General features: G+C 49.8%; 1 protein-coding gene across 6 annotated transcripts in view; it reads right to left on the bottom strand.

The window, feature by feature from the left end:
• Positions 1-86: 86 nt before the first annotated feature.
• The window catches only part of Tsc1 (TSC complex subunit 1), a 64,220-nt gene continuing 41,561 nt past the window's right edge, over positions 87-22,745 (bottom strand). For 5 of the 6 annotated variants that reach the window (XM_008843949.2, XM_008843951.2, XM_029568771.1 and 2 more), the window contains 15 exons: positions 21,191-21,366; positions 19,959-20,074; positions 19,525-19,636; positions 19,105-19,223; positions 16,021-16,090; positions 15,480-15,584; positions 14,656-15,214; positions 12,943-12,986; positions 11,913-12,079; positions 10,711-10,893; positions 9,261-9,371; positions 8,502-8,624; positions 5,343-5,530; positions 5,101-5,259; positions 87-4,768 (listed from right to left, as the gene is read on the bottom strand). In XM_008843949.2, the coding sequence (XP_008842171.1) occupies positions 4,258-4,768; positions 5,101-5,259; positions 5,343-5,530; positions 8,502-8,624; positions 9,261-9,371; positions 10,711-10,893; positions 11,913-12,079; positions 12,943-12,986; positions 14,656-15,214; positions 15,480-15,584; positions 16,021-16,090; positions 19,105-19,223; positions 19,525-19,636; positions 19,959-20,074; positions 21,191-21,366 (2,743 nt within the window). In that variant the 3' untranslated portion in view covers positions 87-4,257. The remainder of the gene's footprint in view (positions 4,769-5,100; positions 5,260-5,342; positions 5,531-8,501; positions 8,625-9,260; positions 9,372-10,710; positions 10,894-11,912; positions 12,080-12,942; positions 12,987-14,655; positions 15,215-15,479; positions 15,585-16,020; positions 16,091-19,104; positions 19,224-19,524; positions 19,637-19,958; positions 20,075-21,190; positions 21,367-22,745) is intronic. The other variant, XM_017800840.1, reaches the window with a different exon arrangement.

Here is a 22,745-nt window from a genome sequence, read left to right as displayed (position 1 = left end):
GGTAACCATTCCAGACAGTCTGCAACACTCCATCTCACCCACAAGCCCCGCCCTGGCCAGTGCAGTCACTGCAGCGAGAGCAGAGTAGTGCGAAACAAGTTTTATTTGTTCACAGTTAAACACAAGCAACTGCCTTGACATCGTAGACTTTCTGAGGACAGCAACCCTCTGATTCCACTCACTGAGATTGTACCATGCTTCCCTGCAGCTGGGATCCATGGTATCTGACGCAGATTGTTTGACATGCTCGAAGACCAAGGGGGAAAGGCTTGAACCTACTGAGAGGTAACTTCCACTTAACTAAAAAGTTTTAAAAATCAGATTTTTTTCACTGATGGGACCTTTTAAACTCCAAGTTAGCCATACGTGGCTCTTCCATGATTGATTATAAAACTAGATTATATCTGAGCACAATCTGTTCCTCCATAATGTGTGTGGTCCACAGAAGTCTCATGAAAGGCGATCGCTGATTTCTTCCTAGTGCAAAGACATCTGGCTGCCTCTGACCCACCAGAGTACTGCCAAGCAGCGCCACACCCTCCTGTCCAAACACTGTGTGAGGTGGGGGTGGGGGGGGGAGTCTGGGGTCCTTATCTCCCAGGATCCTGTGAAAGACCAGCTTCAGTGGCTCTAGCAGCCTGCTTTTCCCAGGGGTGGATGATGCTGAGGCACGGGAAGGGGCAGGCGGCTTCTTGGCCCTCATTCATTCATTGTGAGGCCAAAGTGGTTTGGGGCACAGGTTTGCTCCGCCCCTCTACAAGCATTTACAGACTTCAGGGCAATACAGGACAGAAACACTGCTCCCCTCGGCACAGTGGTGGGTCACAGACCAGGGAGCAAGCCGCATGGGAACAAGAGTCATAGAGATGGCCTACCCTGGCTTCACTGACAGATATAAGCTAAATCCAGGGCAATCAGTGACTGCAGCCATCTAGGGGAGAGACCTCTGGATGTACATAAGACACAAGCAGTCTTGCACTGGATATATCTTGCACCATACACTGCAGACAGATATAAAGCGTGCACCTTGGAGGAAAGGTGGCACTGATGCAGGCTGCCATCTGGGTCACAGTGTGTGGGGTGGCTGGCTCCTACTGAGGCAGGACACTGGGAAGGGCACTCCATCTGTCCACAGCCTGTCCACAGTGCCCCCACTGCTCAGTGAGGAAAGCCAGTGTGTTCTGTTTGCTCTCCGGTTCTTTCTGGCTTTAAGTGGTAGGTTTTGGTGTTTGATGGAAATACCCACTGGCTGGTTTAAACCTGCTTATTTTGTTACACAGCAATACATTCCTAGCTTTCCATCCTTACTGCTAGCCTAGTTCTGGGTCCAGCTCTCAGATCCTTTATCCATTACCACTGAACTGCTTAAGCTTCCTCGTTCTCCCCGGAAGCATAGGACCCACATCTGTTGCTGCCCAGGGAAGTGCTGGCCACTGGCCTGAGGGCTCTTTTCTTTTGTCCATGGCTTCCAGTACTTTCCCTGGGTTGTGACAGTTAACCTTCTAAGAAGAGTGATCTCTCCTCACATACATTAGAATCTTCTACAGCTTATTCCCAAAGGTCAGGCAACCTTTTCTCCTGAAAGCTGTCAGCAAAGCAAGAGGGTCAGTGTCTGCCATCTGCAGTAATGATGGTGCTCCAAACACTCAGCCCTAGGGACACCTCTGGAGCCTGTTTTCTCCTGTTCATGGCCACATTTCTCTTGTTCCCAAAGTCTACAGGGTTACAGGAGGTTTATTAGAAACATGCTTGGGGTGCAGCAAGGCCAGGAGCTCTTCTCCTGAGCACTATCCTGCCCCCCCACCCCCCCAAGATGGCTGCATAGCTGTGCTTTTAATAAGATTCCAGGCTGCATGGGACATGGCCTCCTGTCTCCCAGGGGCTCATTGGCCATCACAGCACAAGCACTGAGTGTCTACAGGATGGAGGCCATTCAACCTCAACATTCACACACACCAGGCTGCATCATCAGTTTCAAGACAGGCTCTGCCCAGGACACCTGCTGCTCCAATACCTTTTTGCTCAGCCTCTGTCACCTCCTAGAAACTTGTCTCCTGCCTGCAGCAGCATCAGCCGACCCACTGACTCCCGGCAGCTCTGTCGCTCCTCTCAAAACAGAAGCCGACCTCACTACTGACCCTGGAGTCCTCTGAAACAGAAAAGACCCAATTTCACAGTGACTCCAGGTCACACACTGACCTCAGTGGGGAAACCAATAGCCTCTAGAACTCTTGAGAAGCCACAGGAGCCCGGACTGCAGAGCTGAGCAGAGGACACCTAGGCTTGGAGCAAGGTGCCGAGGCCCAGCAGACTCCAGTCTACACCTCAAGTCCACTTTACCATTCAGCCTCTTCCTCTCTCTATAGCTCACTACTTGTGCATTTTAAAAAGTATTCTTTAAAATAACACACACACACACACACACACACACACACACACACACAAACACACAAAGTAAATAGTGTTCTCATGTTGGCCTCCTTTCCTCCGCAGTGAAGGAAACAGCTTTTGTTCTGTGGTGCAGATTTCTTGGGCCTTGGGGCGGGGGGGGGGGACACTTACAACCAGTTTCGACAGTTAACCTGTAACACCTTTCTTCCCTTCCACAATTTGTTCACACTGTCCTTTTTTTTGAACTACAGCCAAGAACTAGAACATTCTGGTTTTTAAGCTTTCCTTTGGACAAAGCTGAGTTAAAAGCGTAGCGCCACCAATACTCCACACCCTGGCAGCAGCTGGCCTCTGCTGGGCTAAGAGCCACAAAGACATGCCCTCCCATGGCTCGTCAGTCAGCTACAACAGACAGCCTGGCCCTAACAGGTCCTCACAGGACTGCCATGGAGCCTCTGATTCCTTTAGGGGTTCCTGAATGTTGACTGCCACACTTAAGGAAAAGAAAGACTTTCACCCTATGCTGGAAGCTTCCATATGCAACAGTACCTCGTACCATTCCAGTTTAATTTCTTCATGGCTAAACCCCTCTGCTCTTTTCACGTAAGGAACAGAACAAGAAAACCACATTCATGGCTCTTTCTCACCAAGTTTTTCTTTGTCTGGGCTACAACATCAGGCAACAATTCTTAGGCTTCTAGCATTTATTTCAGGAGCATTTGCTGACTTTGGGTTCTCTACCCAGCCCAGAAGCAACAGCCTTCACCAACACCCTCCTGAACTGCCATGCTCTGCCATTTCTAACAGGAGCATGTGAAGCTCCCAGAGAGTCCTGTGAAGTCAGAATTGGTGTAAAAAAGCTGCTACCATTTGGGTGGCCTAGAACCTACACCCGAGAACACAGTCACGTAAGCCCACCTCTGGCCCTTCAGAGCCTGTCTGCTGCAGTGGCACAAAGCAGACTCATGGTGGACAGGGGGTCAGGGGGACACAAGCAGACCAAAGAGCTGAACTGATGACTCAGCTGGATGAGACCAGCTCAGAGGTGCCTTCCACAATGGAAAGCACTTCTTGGGCCCCTCTCCAAGTGACTACTCCCTGTTGTCTGCAGAGAGCAGGACCACCACCTACATCCCCATCCATGGGCAGCACAGCACCAGCGCTCAAGCAAACACCAAATAAATAAAGAGGTAGTGGGGGAAGGAGCGAGAAGAGGTTTTTCCCAAATGGCCTCCACAGTGCCAACGAGACTGCCAGAACAGGTATTTGTTCTCACGGAACTTTCTAGGAAGCTTATCAGAGCCACCAAAAGTGAGGGTGAATGAACCATTGTTCTAGATCTGCGGCATTAGATGCTGAATTTCAGAACCAAAAAGCAGTGAAGTCTCCTGTAAAGACATCAGTTCTGCAGGCCACATCCTCCTAAAAGGGACAAAACCAGACTTACCTGCAGTGCCCTCAACTGCCTGGTCTACACAAGAGCCATCTGGGCCTCAGGAAAGCAAAGTGGTGTGTTGGACTCAAAGATGGAATTTGGCCTCGTATTGCACAGGTTCAAAGGACACAACCATTTTGGGGGGGAAGGAAGAAAATAAAGCTGGTGAGGAGCACACCAGCCCTCAGTTAGTACACACTGCTGGGTAAATGAAGAGGCTGGGGAGGGTCGAAGGGAAGGGTAGGCGGCATCTCAATGCCAGATCCAAAAACCGCTGTTAAACATTCGGTCGGCTGTCACAGGACCTCTGTCCCATTTCCACCGCATGAACAGACAGATGATCAGACCCTGGGAACGGAAGCGCCTAGAACACACGTTCACACCTCCTGTTCTATCCAACCAAGACTCGAGTTAACACTGCCAGACACTCCTTAGCTGTGTTCATGATGAGTCTCATTGTAGTCCATGATGCGGAGCTGTCCAACACTGTCTGGATTTGGGGGAGACAGATGTGGACCGTCTAGAGTCAAGGGAGTCTTGTTCTCCACACCCGAGTCTTTACCCAGCTCTGTCTTTAGGGTCTCAGAAAGGCTACTGATGGTCATGCCGTCCTCGTCACACTGGCTCTCACTTTTGTTACGGAACAGTTCCCGGGCCTTCATGCCCAGAAAGCTTTTGGAACTGGGAAGTGAGCCCACAGTTGGGATGCTGGTGGCCAGCTCACCCATGGTGGTTTCCCACCGGCTGCCGAACCTCTGGCTCGGGGGCTTCTCTGGGGTGGAAAGTGCGCTGCTGCTGCTGCTGCTGCCTCCAGCACCTCGACCTCCACAACCACCCCGGGTGTGGCCGGGCCTGGGGGTCTTGGTCTCACCGTTGTGTCCAGATGCCTCTTCATTGTGCCCTACCAAGGAATCTGAGCAGCCATCATTACAGCAGTCGAGCCTGTAAGACAGCCAGGGGAATGGCATTTATTTTTGGGCTCCCTGAACCATGTAGCTCCAAGCTGGAGTCTCAAGTGAAAACCAGGTCACCACAACAGCTGTGCCGGATGGTCATCTGCAACACTAACAGCAGACTGAGCAGCCATGCAAAAGGAAGAGACCATGGGGCCCTGCCAGCTCTAACGGCCTCCCCACAGCCCTGCCCCACAGTCTGCTTGCAGCAGTGCATCACAGGGCCAGGGCGCAGCCCCAACACGGCGAACCCCGGATGCGGGCCGAGGGGCGAGCCACGACGCAGGGCTGAGGCGGCTGCTGTGCTCACGGTGCGCTCACCTTTCTTCCGCCGCTTCTGCTGCTTCTGCTTTCCCTTCAAGTTTCCGGAGGAGGCCATCCTTCTCCAACCTGCCGTACAAGTCTAGGATCTCCAGCTCAAACACCTGGGTGATCTTTCTCTGAGCCTCATACCTGCTCTCTGCAGCCATCAACTGTCCGCTGAAAGACAGCAATTGGCTCAGAAGACGGGACCTCCACTTAAAAGAGCACCTCGCTGCCCACACCTTTCCCAAGCAAGTTACCTCGCCTGGCTCTTGACATCCTCCAAGTATTTTTTCTGTTCTAGGAGAAGGTGGTCTTTCTTGGCCAGAAGAGATTCCAGTTCCAAAACCCGTTTCTGTGAGGTGTCCAGCCTCTGGCCCTGCTGGAGCAGGTGGCTTCTGGTTTTCTCTAGTTCTTTCCGACATGCGGCTTTCATCATCTCAACTTCCTGAAGAGAGAGGACTGGGGTTAGGACTTACAGATGAGGGTGCTGTGTGCTGTGTCCGCCCTGCAACAACAACGTCCCAAGTCTGGAGAAGGTGCTTAGTGCGCCAAGGGTAGAGATGAGGGAGATGACCTTTCTGGAAAGCAGGTGGGCTGGGTTAGCTAGGTGCCCTGTACTGACCTCTGTTCTAAGGAAACATTCGAAACATGAAAAGACATGGCTTACGGTCACCACAGAGATTTACAAAAGCTAGAAATGCTCTGAGACTAACGTCAGGGTGTTGGAGGAAGTATGCCTTAGACATCTCAGGTTGCAGAGGGGACGTGGTATTAGAGAAAAGACCAAGGGCAGACAAGACATAGGCAGCACAGTCAGCCCCGGGAACAGGCACCTAACAAGCCACTTCTCACTGCACGGTGTCCGCTCAGTGGGCCTGGAGCTCATCTGCCTTTGTTTCCCCTCTCCTCCTTCTTCCAGCAGCCATGGTAACAATACAAAGGTCAGGCCTGGTCAGGAGAGGCAGCATTTGCAAAGTGGGTACCTGCCAAAGTTTGTCCATCAAGCCAAGCAGGTAGCCCACTGGCATCTGCAAACCTACAGCAAGTACAGGCTGACATGCCCACAAAAGACGGAAAAAGGACACTGTCCTAACAACTTCTTACTGTGCATTTACTGTGGTAAAACCTACATAAAGGCACAAACCTCTCCACATATGCTTTGTAAAAAGGACATGAACTGCAAGTCATGGGGACCTACCATCTGTGCCAGTCACTAAACCATACGATGCAGAAGGCAGAACTGGTAGGAAACTCAGTCACTCCAGTGGTGCTGAGCAGCACCAGGCTTCAGCACGGGCCAGGAGAACAAACGCAGCAGCTTCTGTACTTGTGGCAGCGGTCAGCCCACACTTCCTCAGACCCACCAGACACAAACGGAAGCTGTTCACCTTGACTGTGGGCACCGAGCATGAACACATGGGCTTCTTGTTGCTATCTCTGAACAATGCAGTTTAACCACCATCTACACAGTGTTTACCTCGTACCAGGCATTTACATGTGACCTAGAAATGAGTACATAAGACTCTGGGCAAACGTCATGCCATTACACGAGGAACTAACCATCTGCAGAACTGGGTATCTGCAAGGGCCTTGGACCCAATCCTGCACAGAAACTAAGGGACACCTGTGTTTGTTTATGGGCAATCACACAAAGTATCCGAACGGGAAGGTCCATGGGTAACAGTAACTCTCCAGTCTGACTGTCAGACGCCTGCCTTGCCTCCTCCTCCACTGGCCGAAAGAAGAGCAACCCCAGCTCCCCACCAGAGGCATGTCCTGGCTTGCTCAAGGCCCACACAGGTTAAGTACCAAGCACCACTCAACCCTGGAAAACAAAACAGGAAGCACCAGTGGGCTTCTGGGAAAGATCGCACTGAGACACAGATAAAAGGAAACACTCTCCTCTTCCTGTACCGGGGGTAACCTAGCACACAAGTGGGCTACATGGACGACAAAGCTGACAGGGTAGACAGTAGGACAGAAGAGTGCCAAGAGCCTGGCTTCCTCACGATGTTGCCTGGACTGCCGACTTATCAACCTGAATTCACCTGCCTCAGGACTTGTCAAGTGTAGCAATAAAATTCAGTAAGCTAGGCTAGACTCACGAAGCCAGGTTGGTTGGCTTGTTCTGATTTACAATGGACAGCATCCAGCCTAAGACAAGGCAGTATCCTTCCTGACTGGGAACTGAGAAATGCCCCCAAAAGGGGTCACGACTTTCGTTAGTCTCAGTGTTCAAGGATGCCAAACTGAAGCTCCCCACCCCCGAAGCTGGCCCAGCTACACTCTTCGTTGGAGGCACCAGAAACACGCTTCAGCAAGCTCTTTTGGGCGTCTCGGGTCTGCTCCCACCTCTCCTCTCAAAACCATGTCCAGAGTGGTCAGCTGAGTTCTAGAGACAGGTCTGCATCCACCATCTTCAGAGGGAGACTGAACTAGAGGCTGAGCCACCAGAAGGCTCTCTACCATGAACATGTACAGTCCCCATTCTAAGACAACTTTCTCCATTCAGCCAAAGCAAATGAATGAACAAGCAAAACATACTTTATAAAGCCCCAGCCCATGGACTGCTACAGGCCTGAGCGTGATGGAGCACTGAGCATCGTTCTGTTGCATAGTTCCACTGCCTCCCCAACGTGACCTGGGGGACATGAAATTTCTGCCTCAACAGCACTGGCAAAACACTCCTTGCTGTGCCAACACCTTGGACAGGCCTTTCCAGGACTGAGCCACCATGGACAAGAACTAGACCCAGCATGAAAAGAAGGAGAGACGGCCGAGTGGAGAGCACAGGAGGCCACCTCAGTCCTGAAGGCATGCTGGACAGGGCCGGCTGCCACCCTCCTCTCTGAAGGGGCCAGAGGACAAGGAAGCCACAGCAACTGTCAACTTGATGGGGTTTAGATCACCATGGTAACAAACCTCTGGGCCTGTGTGTGAGCAATTACCCAGGTGAACAGAGGTGGAAACCAACTCTAAATGTGAGCGGTACCATCCCATGGGCTGGGGTCTCGGACTGAAGAAAAGGAGGAAGCAAGCCAAGCGGCAGCTCTCACTTTGCTGCTTCCCAACTTGGGATGTGACGTGACCAGCCGCCTCATGCTCCTGCCACGTTGCCAACCCCGCCAAGATAGACCTCGTGCATGAGCCAGAATAACCCTTCCTTCCTTCAGCTGCTTTTGTCACAGCAACAAGGAAAGTAACCAATACACACCTCAACAGGACCCCACACCCAAGGCATCCTACAGGTGTGCATACAAGCACTCCATGATGGCTGGACAGGGCTGGGGCTGGGCCTGGGAGGAAGTGGACCCTGCCCCTCCACCTTCTAGCAAGCATGAACCGTTACGCCACCTGACACTGCCAGGGAACGCAGAGGTCCCACCTCAGGTGCCCCCTCCCACCCCGCTGCATACCTTGGTGGTATCTGAATGCTTGTTCTGCAGCTGCTCCAGATACAGTTCGTTGACCTCCCCAAGCACCAAGAGCTGCCTGTTCAAGAACTCCATCTGCTGCTGGACTGACTCACTGTTTGAAAGCTAACCAAAACACACATGAGAAAAGTGAGAGCGGAGTACCACAGAACCAGCCGGGGAACATTAACTGAGGAGCAGCCAGGGGCAGCAGAGCTCAGTGAAGGACAGAGTAACTCGTTCCTTGTTTCCAACTCCTGGGATCATGGCCAACGGGAGAAGTACCCAAAAGACAACAGACGCGGACAGAAATGCCCTTCCCATTGTGCTCTGCACAGAAGAAACGCAAACACAATTTATTGGTGCCAACCACCCCGGAACACTGGAACTGACGGGCAGGCCATGGGACAAAGCCCCAGGGAAAGTCACCCGTTCTTAAGTAAATGACAGACTTCACTAGATCCCAAAAGCTGGAATCACAGACCAAAGACCCTTAACAACCTTTTACACCTCTGTCAGCAAGGTATTAAGAAAGAGCTCAAGAGACACGCCTGGCCCAGGTTCAGGGGGCACTTCTGCAGCGAGGACCTCCTGGGCACTGGGTATTCGGCAGTACCTGTGGCTCCTACCTAATCACTCACTGCCAGGAGCACCAATGTCTCCAGACATTGCCAAGTGTTTCCTAGGTAGAACAGCTCTCTGCTGGGCCTCAGACAGACATCTGTCAGGTCTGAGGTGTCCACAGGTAGGGTCTCCTCTCACCTTCTGAGACACCTGGCTGAGTAGCAGCTCGGTGTGGCACACTTTGTGGTTGGCCTTCTTCAGCTCCACTCGCAGTTCTGCGATCATGTTCCTGCAGTCCTCCAGCTTTGTCTACCAGAGAGACGTGGGAGGTTACCAGAGCACTGGAAGCCAGGCCGCAAGCCCACCTGGCTGGCTACGCGAGCAGAGCTGGGGATGCCATTGCTCCTACTGCTCTTGGGCCGTCAGTACTGGGCCTTTTCATTTAAGAGAAGGAAGCTATGGAAGTTAGGGTTGATTTCTGAGTGTCTTACTGTTTAACAATAGGTGAGAGAGAGAGAGAGAGAGAGAGAGACAGAGAGAGACAGAGAGAGACAGAGAGACAGAGAGACAGAGAGAACGTAGACCTGCAGATCCCAAACTATATGCCAAAGCCCTGGAGCCAAGCAGCAACTGCACAGCAATGCTGTCCAGATTGTTCACCTGTAGGGAAGCATCATGGGAACGACCAACAAGGGAGGTTGCCTAGTTCAATGCAGATGGTGCTGTGCTTGTGCAGGACACACAGCTTGGCACAGCTGGGCTTTTAGTGGCTTTCGCAATGATAAACCAGCGAAGAACAGGAAAGGAGGTGCCACTGTTTACCAATTTCAAAGTCAAGATACCATGTGCGGACAGGATCACAGTGTGTTAGAAATTATGGTCATTTAATATTTATTTAGGTCTTTTTGACATAGGGTCTCCCTGTAGCCCCAGCTGGCCTGGAACTTGCCATGTACACCATAGACCAGGCTGGCCTTGAAGTCACAGAGATCTGCCTGCCTCTGCCTCCTGAGTACCGGGATTAAAGGTATGCACCACCATACCCAGCTTAGAAATTACAGTTATTTAAAAGTGAGGTTTAGGGGCTGGAGGGATGGCCCCGTGGTTTAAGAGCACTGGCTGCTCTTGCAGAGGACCTGGGTCCAGTTCCCAGCACTCACATGTCAGGTAACAATTGTCCCTAACTCTAGTTCCAGGGGATCCAAAGCCCTCTTCAGGCCATGGCCTCCACAGGCACTGCATGCATGGGTGCACTTATATACATACAGGCAAAACACCCACTTAAAGTAAGTCAAATGTAAAATACTTTAAATGTAGTGCATTATTTTCAAACAGCCGTTTTGTCACTACGACACCAACACTCACTGTGCTCAGACCGACTTAGAGAGACTACCAAACTATCTCTATGGCTCCACAGTGCCAAGACACTGGGAGACCAATGAACCAAGGAAGGTGGGACCTTCATCTGCCCTCAGTAAGATTTATCTGACATGGAATATACCTGTCATTTCAGAGGCGAAGTATTCATCTCGGGTAAGCTGAGGAGGGTGGCAGACTTGTGACCACCCCCACCTCGCATATTCCCCCCTCCTCCCCCCCACCCCGCTCCACGCCTTCTCTGTGGACTGCTTGGTGTAGCCGATGATACCTGCAACTCCTGGCTCTGGTTGTAGAATTCTTCTCGGTCGTGCTGCAGCTGTCTGATCTGGCTGTGCAGCTGGGTCACCATGGTGTCGTGCTGCTCCTGAAGCTGGCTGCACCGGACCTGTTCCTTCTGCAGACTCATCTTCCAGCTTTGGATGTCTTTCTCTTGTAACTTCAACTGATCTTTCTAGCAACAACAGAGAGGCCGTCACTTCAGCTGTCATCTAATATGTGCGATGACACACACGTTTAACACACACCACAGACATTACAGGACAGTCATGTCACCACACTCGGGAGTCTGGCGCCTTTCTACTGTCTCACTTGGTATACCCTGGGGTTTTCCAAACCACATTAGTGAATGGACTGTACGGAGCTTAAAGAAGCATTCTCAGGGCTTACCGTACTTTCAAACACCCAAGCTATGACACAGCCTTGAATATCTGGCACTTTAGGTCACTAGAACGCTAAACACATGCAGAATTACAGTGCACTAGACACAAAGCAAATGCTTATTGGCCTGATTTAACCATCACAACTGGAAAGGTGGGGCTGCTATTATGTATGTATGTATTTGTCTTTCTGAGACAGGGTCTCCTTGCAGCCCCAGCTGGCCTGGAACTCACTATATAGACCAGGTCATGATTATTTCTATTTTATAAGAATGGATACAGAGGCTTTGTGCCAGGCATGGTGGATCTCTGTGAGTTTGAGGCCAGCCTGGTCTACATAGGGAGTCCTGGGCCAGCTGGGGCTACAGGGAGACCCTGTTTCAAAAAGACCAAAAAAAAAAAGGAGGCTTCAAAAGGCTTAAGGTAAAAACTGGTGATGCCAACATTCAAGCTCTAGGATATCTGGCTTTATCCCATGACATCGCATCCCTTCAAGTCTGTGCCATGGAATAGCTTTGCGAGCTGAAAGCACATCAGGGAAAAGACACAGACAAGCTCCTGTGGCCTTTTACATCACAGCACATGCCAAGCAGACACAGACAGGCATTTATTTGTCACGATTTCTGAGCCCTTCAAAGGAGTTCCTAGGCCCAGACTTTCACAAGGGGACCTCATGAACTAAAGAGCCTGCCCTCAGCCACTCAGAGCAGGGCAAGAGTGAACAGCACTGCCCTTACCCTGGCACTGCTTTTCACAAGCTATCAGACAGACACAGAGCAGAAGAGTGAAGCCCACAGTCTGCCTGTCTGCTCACCATCGCGGCATTGTGTTCCTCCAGAGCCGCCGCTCGGATCACCTTGCGCAGGAGCCGCCTGTTCCGGAGAGCATGCTGCTGTCTCTTGAAACGTTCGTAGAGTAACTGGTTGTGCAGTAAAAGCAGCTGGTCTCGGAGGGTGCGGATCTCATCTGAGGGGGGAGAGCCTGATTGTAAAGCAGAGGGAAGGTGGCAGAAAGGCCTTTTACACACAGTTGCATCAAGGCCCTTCCATAGGCCTTAGCTGAAGAAACAATTCTTGGGGCCTGGGGTGATACCTCAGTCCATAACTGCTTGCTGTGCAAGCAGGACCCGAGTTCGCTATCCAGAGCCCACGGAAAAGCTAGGCACGATGGGGCATGCCTGTGATCCGTAGCACTGGGGAAGCAGCTCAGGGCCTCACTCAACTAGCAAGCTCCAGGTCAGCGAGAGACCCTGTCTTCAAAAAAATAAGGTGGATGGCACCTGAGGCTGTCCTCTGGTCTCCACACACAGGTGCTCTCTCTCTCTCTCTCTCTCTCTCTCTCTCTCTCTCTCTCCTCTCTCACAAAACCAAATCACTCTACAAGTGACCACCTAGTTCCCAGCACTAGCCACTGTTAGGAGCAGAGCTACAACTATGTTCCATTCATCTCCCTTTAAAGTCATCCACAGCGGTACTAGAAGACAGCTCCTTGGAGAGGCAGGACAGTTGGCCAGAGTCCTTCTGACACCCTTTCCGCCACTGCTCCTCCACCACTGAGCTGGTTCAAAGCTAGCCTGGGCTACATGAGCTGGCCCTGAGGGGACTTCCCAGCACATCCCACCACTTGGGCCCCTCTCTAGGGAAGCCTGGCATTCCCATTTCATTTTGAGCCCAAGGGCTTGCCACTTTTCAAAAACAGGAACCGCTGACTTTGCAACACTTGGGATCCTCCTGCCAAGCAGACAGGCTGGCTGGCTGGGGTGCAAGCCACAGGGAGAGGCTTCCTTAAGGACACCTCCTTCAAGGACAGAGAAGGGACGAGTGGAGCTCAAGTAACAATTTTACCTCCAAAATGGGTCCAGTCAACAGACTTGCTGGGCAAGGACAACCTAGGAAGAAATTTTTGGAAAGATGAAGTTACCAACCTGTCCTTAAAGCAAGAATCAGAACTTTTTTCTTCTTTTTATTGGTTTTTGAGACAGGGTCTCATGTAGCTTAGGCTGGCTTTGAACTTGCTAAGTAGCCAACAATGACCCTGAACTTCCGGTTCTCCTGCCTCCGTCTCCCAAGTGCTGAGTTTGCAGGCATGGACCACCACGGCTCATTCTATGCAGTGCTGGGACTCAAAGGTTTCATGGATGCTAGGCCAGCATTCTACCTACAAATCTGGAGTTTAGCTGCAGCAAGGTTAGAGTCTGCAGCAGCTTGAGAACATCTGAAACTCCAGTCCACGTGCAGCTGGAGGGGCCTTGGTGCATGAACAGGCAGGCATCCTGTCTCCTATAACCAAGTTTCCAGGGAAGAGAAACCCCAACACTTCTCCCATGTTCAGTGGCCTATGCCACAGGATCTGCTCTCCAAGGACCCTGAGTGGGAAGACATGAGCTCTGTTCCAACTCCTCCCTCCCTATCAACACAGGGAGTCACTCTCCCTGGAGGCTACTGTCATCCTACAAGATCAAGGCAGGTCATTTATCTGAGCTATCACACCAAATTTCATTTTATTTTATTTATTTTTAAAAAATATTTTATTTACTATTTTTATTTGATGTGTACGAGTGTTATGCTTGCATGTAGGTAAGTGCACCTGTGTCGTGCAATGCCCGTGGAGGGCAGAAGAGGCTGTCGGATCCCCTGGAACTGGAGTTACGGGCTGTCGTTGGCTGCCATGTGGGTGCTAGGATTCGAACCCAGGTCTTCTGCAAGAACAGTGTTCTTAACCACTGACCCATCTCTCCAGCCCCCAAATTTCATTTTAAAAGTTTTAAATATTACAATTCTCTTCAAATTCCAGCTTGATATATTATGTAGAAGAGAAACACTAGCCAGGTGTGGTAGCCTATTCTCATAATCCCAACACTTGAAAGGCTACCACAGGGAGATCACAAATTTCAGATTAGCCTGGGCTACACAGTAAGGACACTCCCCCCCACATATGATTAAACTCAAGAACCAGTGGCAGGAAATCCAAACCAACCCCTGGCCAGGGTGATTCCCTGGTTTCATCCCTGAGTCCTGTGACCAGGGTAATAGAAGGAGGGCTGGGAATTGCCTCGGCTCTCAAGGAAACCTAGGTGCCTTGTGGGGGCATCTAGACACCGGAACCTGTGGAAAAGTGCTGGTAACAGTGTCCTCCACCTAATGAACTATGCTACCAAGATAATCAAAGACAAAACAAAAGCCTGTAATTAGAGGGAAGTTCTGAAAACAATACTGTGTTATTCTTTGAGGTTATAACCTCACTTTTAATGCCCAGTTTCCAGAGAACAAACGCACACACACCCAGTGGGGTGTCCTCACAGAACAGTGCCACAAAATGACCTGCACTGAAGACTTATTTCAAAACGGACGCCATCTCACAGATCATTCAGGTACATACGCCCACACTCTCAACATGGAAAGGCCACAGACTGGAAGGACTTTGTGTGATGACTGTCTGACAACACACAAAGAGAACCAGCTGCCTCTGCTGGGCAGGAGGGACGAGTCCTGTCCTGCCTGAGATGGTCCTGTGCGTTTAATAACCTGGGCAGATGAAGTGCAGAGTCCCGGGCTTACTTGCTCAGCTCCTTGCTGTGTGCATCCGCTCCCTGCTCTATCAGTCTGTCCAGCACTGCCACCGGGGAGGTAGAGGGCACATAGCCCTCCTCAGCGTTTCCTTCTGCTTTCTTCAACAGCTCCTGGGTCTTCTTGCTGACAAAGTGACAGGCAGTCTTTGGCAAGGCCACCTCGAAGAGATGATCATATGGGGGAGGCTGCCCACTTCCGAAGCTCACTCCTCTCTGAGGTGGAATTTTGCAAGGGCTGGGAGTGAGGATACTGGTCTCCAGAGAAGCCTGGCGGTACCTGTCCCCAGCGGGACTGGCATCAGCACTGATGGAGGGCGGGTCTATGGGAGTAAAGGCTTGCTTTGGTGTGTCAGGCCCACGCTTGTCCAGGGAGGAGTGCAGAGACTCAGGGTTCATACTGGAGCCCTGAGTCCCACAGGCTGCCGAGTGAGTCTTCCGCTGAGAACATAGGAGACTGTCTCGGTAGAAGGGAGAGTCAAAGCCCCCTCGAGGAACTACAGGATCCGCCTCTGCAGTGGTGATCTCAGAAAGCTCTTTGGATATTGCAGCTGAAAGGGGGGTGGGGAACACGGAAAGCACCAGTAAGCATCCAACCAGGCAAAAGAGCTTGGGTTTGTGCTCTGCCAAGAACCAGGGCCACACACCAGGGACTACGAAAGAGGGGGCCACCTTTCCCCAGCATACAACCTATAAACAAATACCCACCTTTCAACCCAACAAAGAAAAAAAGCAAGCCTGTGAGTGGACTGGAGCTCCCAGTTCCGAACAGAGCAAGGGACCACGTCACGACTCACAGCAGCGCACACACGTTACCTTCCTCTTTATCTCTCTCGATACTGTCTTCCTCAGAGGCCAGGTCACCTAGGAAATCTGGGAGATTACGGAGAGGAACGGAACCTCTGCTTCCAGATGGCTCCTCTGGAGAGAAACAGAGACAACTCAGTCAAAGCAATAATCTAACTCCTGAAATTGCAAGGCTGCCAGCAAGGCTGTACATAGCATAGCACTGCCTACATGTCCCTCCCGAGGAGCAGAGGAGGCCACTCTCCTGGGGCCATGATAAAAGGCTAAGAGCTTATGCATCAAAACAATCCCACAAAGAAGAAAACGCTCAGGCTTTTGTGTCTAAGAACAGATAAAACCCCAGTTAGACCTGCTCGAAACAGGTAGTTCAGGGCAGCAGCTTGAACACTTCTTGGATGTTACTGCGATGCTGGTGCTTGGCGTGTACCACTTCCTTCTTATCTAGGCATCAGTGTTCCACGGCACTCCAGAACATCCTGACCCTGCTGCACAGCCTGCACAGTTCCATTCCAATGGACAAGCAGGGTCCATCAGGACCTGTGGAGCTTACCTAACCCTCTGTCGTTCGGAAGATGGGGCTGTCTGTGCAGGCATGGCCTTGTGTGCTCTGTTCTTTCTTCCTGGAAAGGTAAGCACCATCCGTATCACACAATAGAAAATGCTGGGCACCTCTGTGTGTTCTGTAGCACACAGTGAGGAGTCTAAAAGTTAGTCCAGGGAAACTGCTCGACTTCTGGCTCCTTTATGATCTGTGTTTGAGACAGGGTCTACCTGGAGCCCCAGCTGGCCTGGAACTCACTACGGAGACCAAGCTGGCATCACTCTCAGAGATCTGCCTGTCTCTGCCACCAGAGTGCTGAGGTTAAAGATGTGCACCACCATGCTCAGCCCTTTATAGTCTTAAAAATACACAGAATCTCGCAGATAGAGGAGGGGTCTAAATATGAGTAAGATGTAGTGTATGAAATCCACAAAAATTCATTAAAAATATACAGAGCGGCTGGAAAGACGGCTCATCGTTTAAGAGCACTGGCTGCTCTTGCAAAGGACTCCAGTTCAATTCCCAGCACCCACATGGCAGCCAAAAACCAACCAACCATACTCCAGTTCCAGGGGAATCTGACACCGTCTTCTGACCTCCATGGGCATTGTACAACACAGGTACACTTGCATATATTCAGGCAGAACACTCAAACACATAAAAAGTACAAATAATATTTTAAAAAATATATTTATATATACACACAAAGAATTGTATAAAATAAAAAAAAAATACAAAGAATTTCAAGGGCTTCTATTTATGTGGTTAAACCTACCAAAAATTTAATCAGAAATTAAACATTAACTTAAACATAATAAATCTATGTCATGCTAATATATATTAGGTATTTTTATGAAAAAGCAACTACATTTCTACATTTCTAATTTACATTTTCTAAAATAGTACATTTACTGAGAACAGAACGGTCACAGTTTTGTAACCTCTTCAATAACAGGTTTAATGAAAGCTGGTTGACTTCTCCTACATTCTACATGTGAGGCGATACTGTATGTTATTTTGGATGAAGCATATAAAGAAAATGCCCCTACACAGGGCCTCGAAGATACATGACAGCAAAGTGCACACTGCATCTGATCGCTTCTCAACAGTAGTTATAAAGCAAAACCTAAAACCACACACAAACTTTTTATGCTGTGTATTTATCCTGTGCATGTGTGAGCGTGCGCGCCCAGGCGCCCACCAAGGCCAGAAGAGGATGTCAGGTGTCCTGCTGTTACTCTGCACCCTACTCCTTTGAGGCAGGGTCTCTCACTGAACCTGGACTAGGCTGGTAGCCAGCGAGCCCCATTGACCCGTCTGTCTCCTCCTTCCAACAGGGTTGGGTTTACAGCTGTGCTCGCAATGCCTGGCTTTTTACATGTGTGCTGAAATCGGCCTCAGGTCCTCATGCTTACACAACCACATGCTAACCCATGACACCTCTCCAGCTCACTATATGGCACTGAAATCAACCATTTACCTTGTATTTTGAACCAGGCGTGATTGGATAACTCATATACCGGACACTTAGAAAATACTGGTTCAACAGTTTTTCTAAATTTTCAAACGCTTCATTATACAATAACAAAATCAAGATTATTACACTTCCCAAGACTTTTCAATCTTGGCATAGTCTTGAGGAAGCCACCAAGCTAACAGTGGCAGGCACCAGCCTTTTAACGCCCTGTTTTACGTGAGAGCTAAATTTTATTTATGCACTGTAAGTACTGTCAGCTGTTTACCTTGAAGTGACAGACTTGGTTCATCATTTAAGAAACTGCTTGCTGTGGGGTGTGGGGGCACATGCCTTTAATCCCAACAGAGGCAGGTAGATCTCTGCTGAGTTCCAGGCCAGCCAGGGCCTCACAAGACCCTATCTGGAAAAAGGAAAAAAAAAAGGGGGGGGGGGCGTGCCTCTGGAGTTAAGGATGCCAGCTGCTCTGTACTTCTAGAGGACCCAGGTTTGGGTCCCAGCTAAAGACTGTCAGTAGCTGAAGTTCCAGGAGATCCGACACGCTCTTCTGGCCTCGATGGGCATTGTACGTTTGGGTAGACTTACATACACGCACATAAACCACTCATGCACATAAAATTAAATAGATAAAAATTTTTAAAAAAGAAATGGCCTGCTATGGGTGGGGAGAGGAAAATATAAGCAGAGCACGATGCCATCTAAGTATGAAATGTCATAATCAAACCAATTATTGTGTGTAACTAAAAAAATTAAAAACCAAAAACATTTCCTGCTAAATATTCAGGTCTGAATATAAAATGTGTTCTATAGACAGAAGCAGCTAGTTCAGTTCCAACTCGAGGATCTAAAGGCGCAGGAGACGACCCTCACCCTTTGGTGCGCAGGGAACACGTTTTGAGCACACTTCTTATTTTGTTCATTTCTTTGCTGTTTTAAGACAGGGTCTTGCTATGTAACTCAGGCTGGCCTCAAACTTACCAATCCTCCTGCCTCAGCATTTGGAGTGCTGGGATTCGATGCACAACCCATACCTGGCTGTATTTCCTACAGGTGTATACATAACCTCAAGGGCCCAGCTTTAATTAAAAGTCAATCATTTCAAGCTGGGTATGATGGCACATGTCTTCAATCCCAGCACTCAGAAGGCAGAGGCAGGTGATCTTTGTGGGATAAAGTGAGTCCCAGGCCAGCTGTGGCTACACAGAAACTCTGTCTCAAAAAGACCACACACACAAAATAATAACAACAACAATAATAATTTCTCTTGCCCAGGTTAGAGCCATGCCCCCACTTTGTTTATAAACTAAAAGAAGACATTAAGGAGATTACCTCCCGAGTGTTTGGGCCTACCCTGACCTGTGCTTTGGGGCTGACACCCTACCCCCGCCCCCCCAGTCTCTGTACTGTGAATGTGAATCCAATGCTGTGGGAAGTCAGTTTGGCCCTGCTGAACCTTAAAGGCTTCGGGATCCCGGGGTCAGCAGGCTACACCTTGAGAGGTGATGTCTACTTCTGATTATTCTGATTCAATCCCATCACATTTGGGGGCAGGACTAAATCTAGCATAATTAGGCAATACAAAGTGAGATAGTCAGTGGGGTCACGAGGTTGGCACGCACCTTCCTGAGGGATGTGGCTGTGGCCTGGGGAGCTGGACTGTGCACACAGTCATCTGGATGGCAGAGTGGGGCCGGGGGAGGAGAGGTTGCTGGGGTTCCCAAAGGAGTTCCTTTTCCACCTGCTCAGAGACAAAGACAAAATATCAACGACTGCTGAGCCCCAGTGCAGAAAGACTGCCAGGTTCTCCTCAGCATTGCTACTGCTACAGACGAAGCTGATGGTCAACTCTGGGAGCGCACAGCAGCTTCCTGTATGCCCATCTCTTTACTCACTCTGAAAACCCAGAAACTTACGTTAAGTTTCTAAGTTAAGTTTATTATTGCCAAATGGTCCCCAAAGTCACTATGAGATCTCCTTCTGTCACAAAACACAGGCCCACACCAGCCAATCAAGTCCAAGTCCAACTAAGACCCACATACCAGCGGTACCAAAGACTTTACTGTATGGGTGTGACAAGTCAGGTGGGGCATTTCCAGGAGACGTTGGAGGAGTGGCCATACCACAGACCATGGATGGGCTCCAGAGAGTAGCCTAGAAGTTAAGAAAGTACGTCAGTGTTGGCAAATAAACACTGCGCCCTCCACAAGGTGTCTGGCCAACATCCAGTTTAAATTTAGCCTCTTCAACTGAAGGAGGCATCTTGTGAAAGCTTTATCAAAACACAGCTGTGGTTTAAATGTGTGGACTCCATGTCCCAGAGGCAGCAGCAGCTCTCCATGCTTCTTTCCAGAGTCCTTGAAGGGCCCTCCTGAAACGCACAATGTGAAATCTCCCCACTACACACTAAATCCTGACCCACAGTCAGCTTCACCGGGAGGCAGAGCAGCAACAGACACACTGCGTGGCACCGTACTTGCAGCGGCTCAGGTAACAGCCGTGTGGACGGGGAACTCAGATTCGGAGGTAGCTGCCCGGGCGAGCTGAACAACATGAGCCGAGAGGTGGAGTAAGGGGTGGAAGTGACACTCCCTGAAATGAGAGGAAGACAACGGGGTGGGTCTGGGGTTATGCTCATGAAAATGCCAGTCGCCAGTCCTCTAGACCATCTGGTAATACTTAATCCTCTACTTTAAAAATCTGAGGTAGGGGGCTGGAGAGATGGCTCAGCAGTGAAGAACACTGGTTGTTCTTGCAGAAGACCCAGGTTCGAATCCCAGCACCCACATGTCAGCTAACAACTGTCCGTAACTCCAGTCCCAGGAGATTCGACAGCCCCTTCTGACCTCCACTGGCACTGCATGACATGGGTGCACTTACCAATATGCAGGCAATACACACATACACATAAATAATAATAAAGAAAAAAATTTAAGGGGCTGGAGAGGTGGCTCAGCGGTTAAGAACACTGACTGTTCTTGCAGAAGACCCGGGTTTGATTCCCAGCACCCACATGGCAGCTGACAACTGTCCATAACTCCAGTTCCAGGGGATCCGATAGCCTCTTCTGTCCTCCGCAGGCATTGTATTATACGGTATACTTACCTACATGGAGGTATAACACGCACACGTAAAACTATTTAAAAAAAAATTTTTTTTTTTAAAAAATCTGAGGTGGACGGACATCATCAGGAGCAAAGTAACAATTAAAAGATTCGTTAACTGCTCCTTGGAAGCTAAAGTCCAGGCAAGTCTGACATCTAGCTCAGCCTCAGCATAATTTAAAAGGCAGGCACACCATGCCCGACAGCCTGAGTGGTGCAGCCTCCACTCCAGCTAACGCCACGACCTGCTGTGACTCCAGAGTCATTCAAACTGCATCAGAGCTCCAGCCCAGGGGGCCTCACCGGAGGCTGAGAAAGCTGAGATTCCCTCTGACTCAGGGCCCAGCTGTCTGGTACTTGAGCCTTTACTGTCGTAGGTGCTGGGGACCTATCTGTGGTCTCACTACACAGTGGGTGTATTCTTACAGAGATGTAGGACAACTAAGCTTGAAGGAAAAACCAATTCAAGAGACAAGTTCAAATTCAAGTACTTCAGGGAGTTCCCAGGAAATAAAAGGAGTCTCACTCTACAAAAAGAGGTTCAAAGTCAACAACAAACAGAGACAAAGTTGCAAAATAGGCAAGTACCAAAGTCACTTTTTACCATAGCTATTCTGTGTGTCAACATAAGGGCTGGCGGTGACATCAGTTGAGCGGTGGGGGAAGCAGGTGGAGAGCTGGTGAGACACAGAATAGCCGTCTTCATATGAGGCTTCTGTAGGGTCCAGAGAGATTTTGGCACACTCTATTACAACATCATGAGTTTCTAACGTCTTCCACCTGGAAGAGGAAATGCAAGTTAAGGAAAGCAAACGGCGATATATCCAACACATCAGTAAGAGATCCTAGAGATCAATTCGCTGCGAGTCACAGGACTGTGATAAGCAAAGACTGAGGCAGAACCAGGGCTGTCCAAGTAGAGACCAGCACTAGTATAAAACCAGCCATCCGGCTCTCAAACTGTACCTCCTCTGGCTAAAATGGTCATAGCTAGTCCACAGAAACTAACTGGAAAGGAAAACTTCACCAACAAAGTCAAGGCAAAGCCTTAGAATAAGAACTCCTCAGATGACTGCCAGGGGTCGTCTGCTTTGGAACAAAGGTGGTCAGAGAACAGGAGCGGCAGGAAGAGCCAGGCAGCCAGGGCTGGCTTGTGCTCTCCAGCCAAAGCCTCGGGATTCTTCTAACCCATCCCTGGATTAGAGATTTTGAGGAATTCAGACTATGGGACCTGCGAAGAATCACTCAGTTCCTGGCACGTGAGCACAGGGTCCCCTCTCCCAATACATCCTACAGACACACGTACAACACTAAGCACAGCCAGCTGACAGAAAAAAAAAAAACTAAGGAAATGGGCCCACAAAAGCAGCATTCTACTGCAGAGATATCAGCAACCAGCAAGCAGAGGCTTTCAACAGGTCAGTGGCTGCCAGGGGCAGGACGCAAACAAACTTCCTGTGGCCACAAAAAACTTTACTGTGATCACAGCTGCTGCCAAAGCCTGCGTCAGTTTTCCTGGGTGTAAACCACACACCTCACTGAGATTTATTTAAAATGTCACGCTTTCAAACACTAAATGATTTCAAAGTGTCATCTTTTTGGTTGATTTGAGGTTTTTGTTTGTTAGAAGTTTTTGGGTTTTATGTATTTTTTTGGTAATTTCATATATGAATCTTTATTTTTACTCTAAGTTTTTGCCTGCATGTATGTAAGTAAGTACATCATATGCTTACAATGCCTATGGAGTTCAGAAGAGGGTGTCAGGTCCCTGGAACTGTAGTATGGAACCACCATGTGCAAACTGAACCCAGGTCCTCTCCAAGAATAGCCAGTGCTCTTAACCACTGGTGAGCCATCTCTCCAGCCCCTATTGTATTTTGGGGTTTGGTTTGAGATAAGATATTATTCTGTAGCCCAGGCTGGCCTTGAATTTATGACAATCCTAAACTATATAGAGAGGCCCTGTCTCAAAAATCCAGAAACAGTCAGTCAGGGTGGTTCCAAGGGCAGCTCCCACTCCCTCTCTCCCCCATCCTCTCTTTCCTATCCCCTCTCCCCAATCCCCTCTCTTCCACTCCCTCTCCCCGACTCCCTCTCTCCCCAGTCCCCTCTTTCCTATCCCCTCTCCCACTCCCTCTCCCCCACCCTCTCTCCCCATC

Source organism: Nannospalax galili, unplaced genomic scaffold (assembly GCF_000622305.1).
Source record: "Nannospalax galili isolate Female #2095 unplaced genomic scaffold, S.galili_v1.0 scaffold300, whole genome shotgun sequence".
In the NCBI taxonomy this organism is placed as follows: Eukaryota; Metazoa; Chordata; class Mammalia; order Rodentia; family Spalacidae; genus Nannospalax; species Nannospalax galili.
The sequence above is the reverse complement of the archived record's forward strand: the minus strand, read 5'-3'. Positions and strand labels throughout refer to the sequence as shown.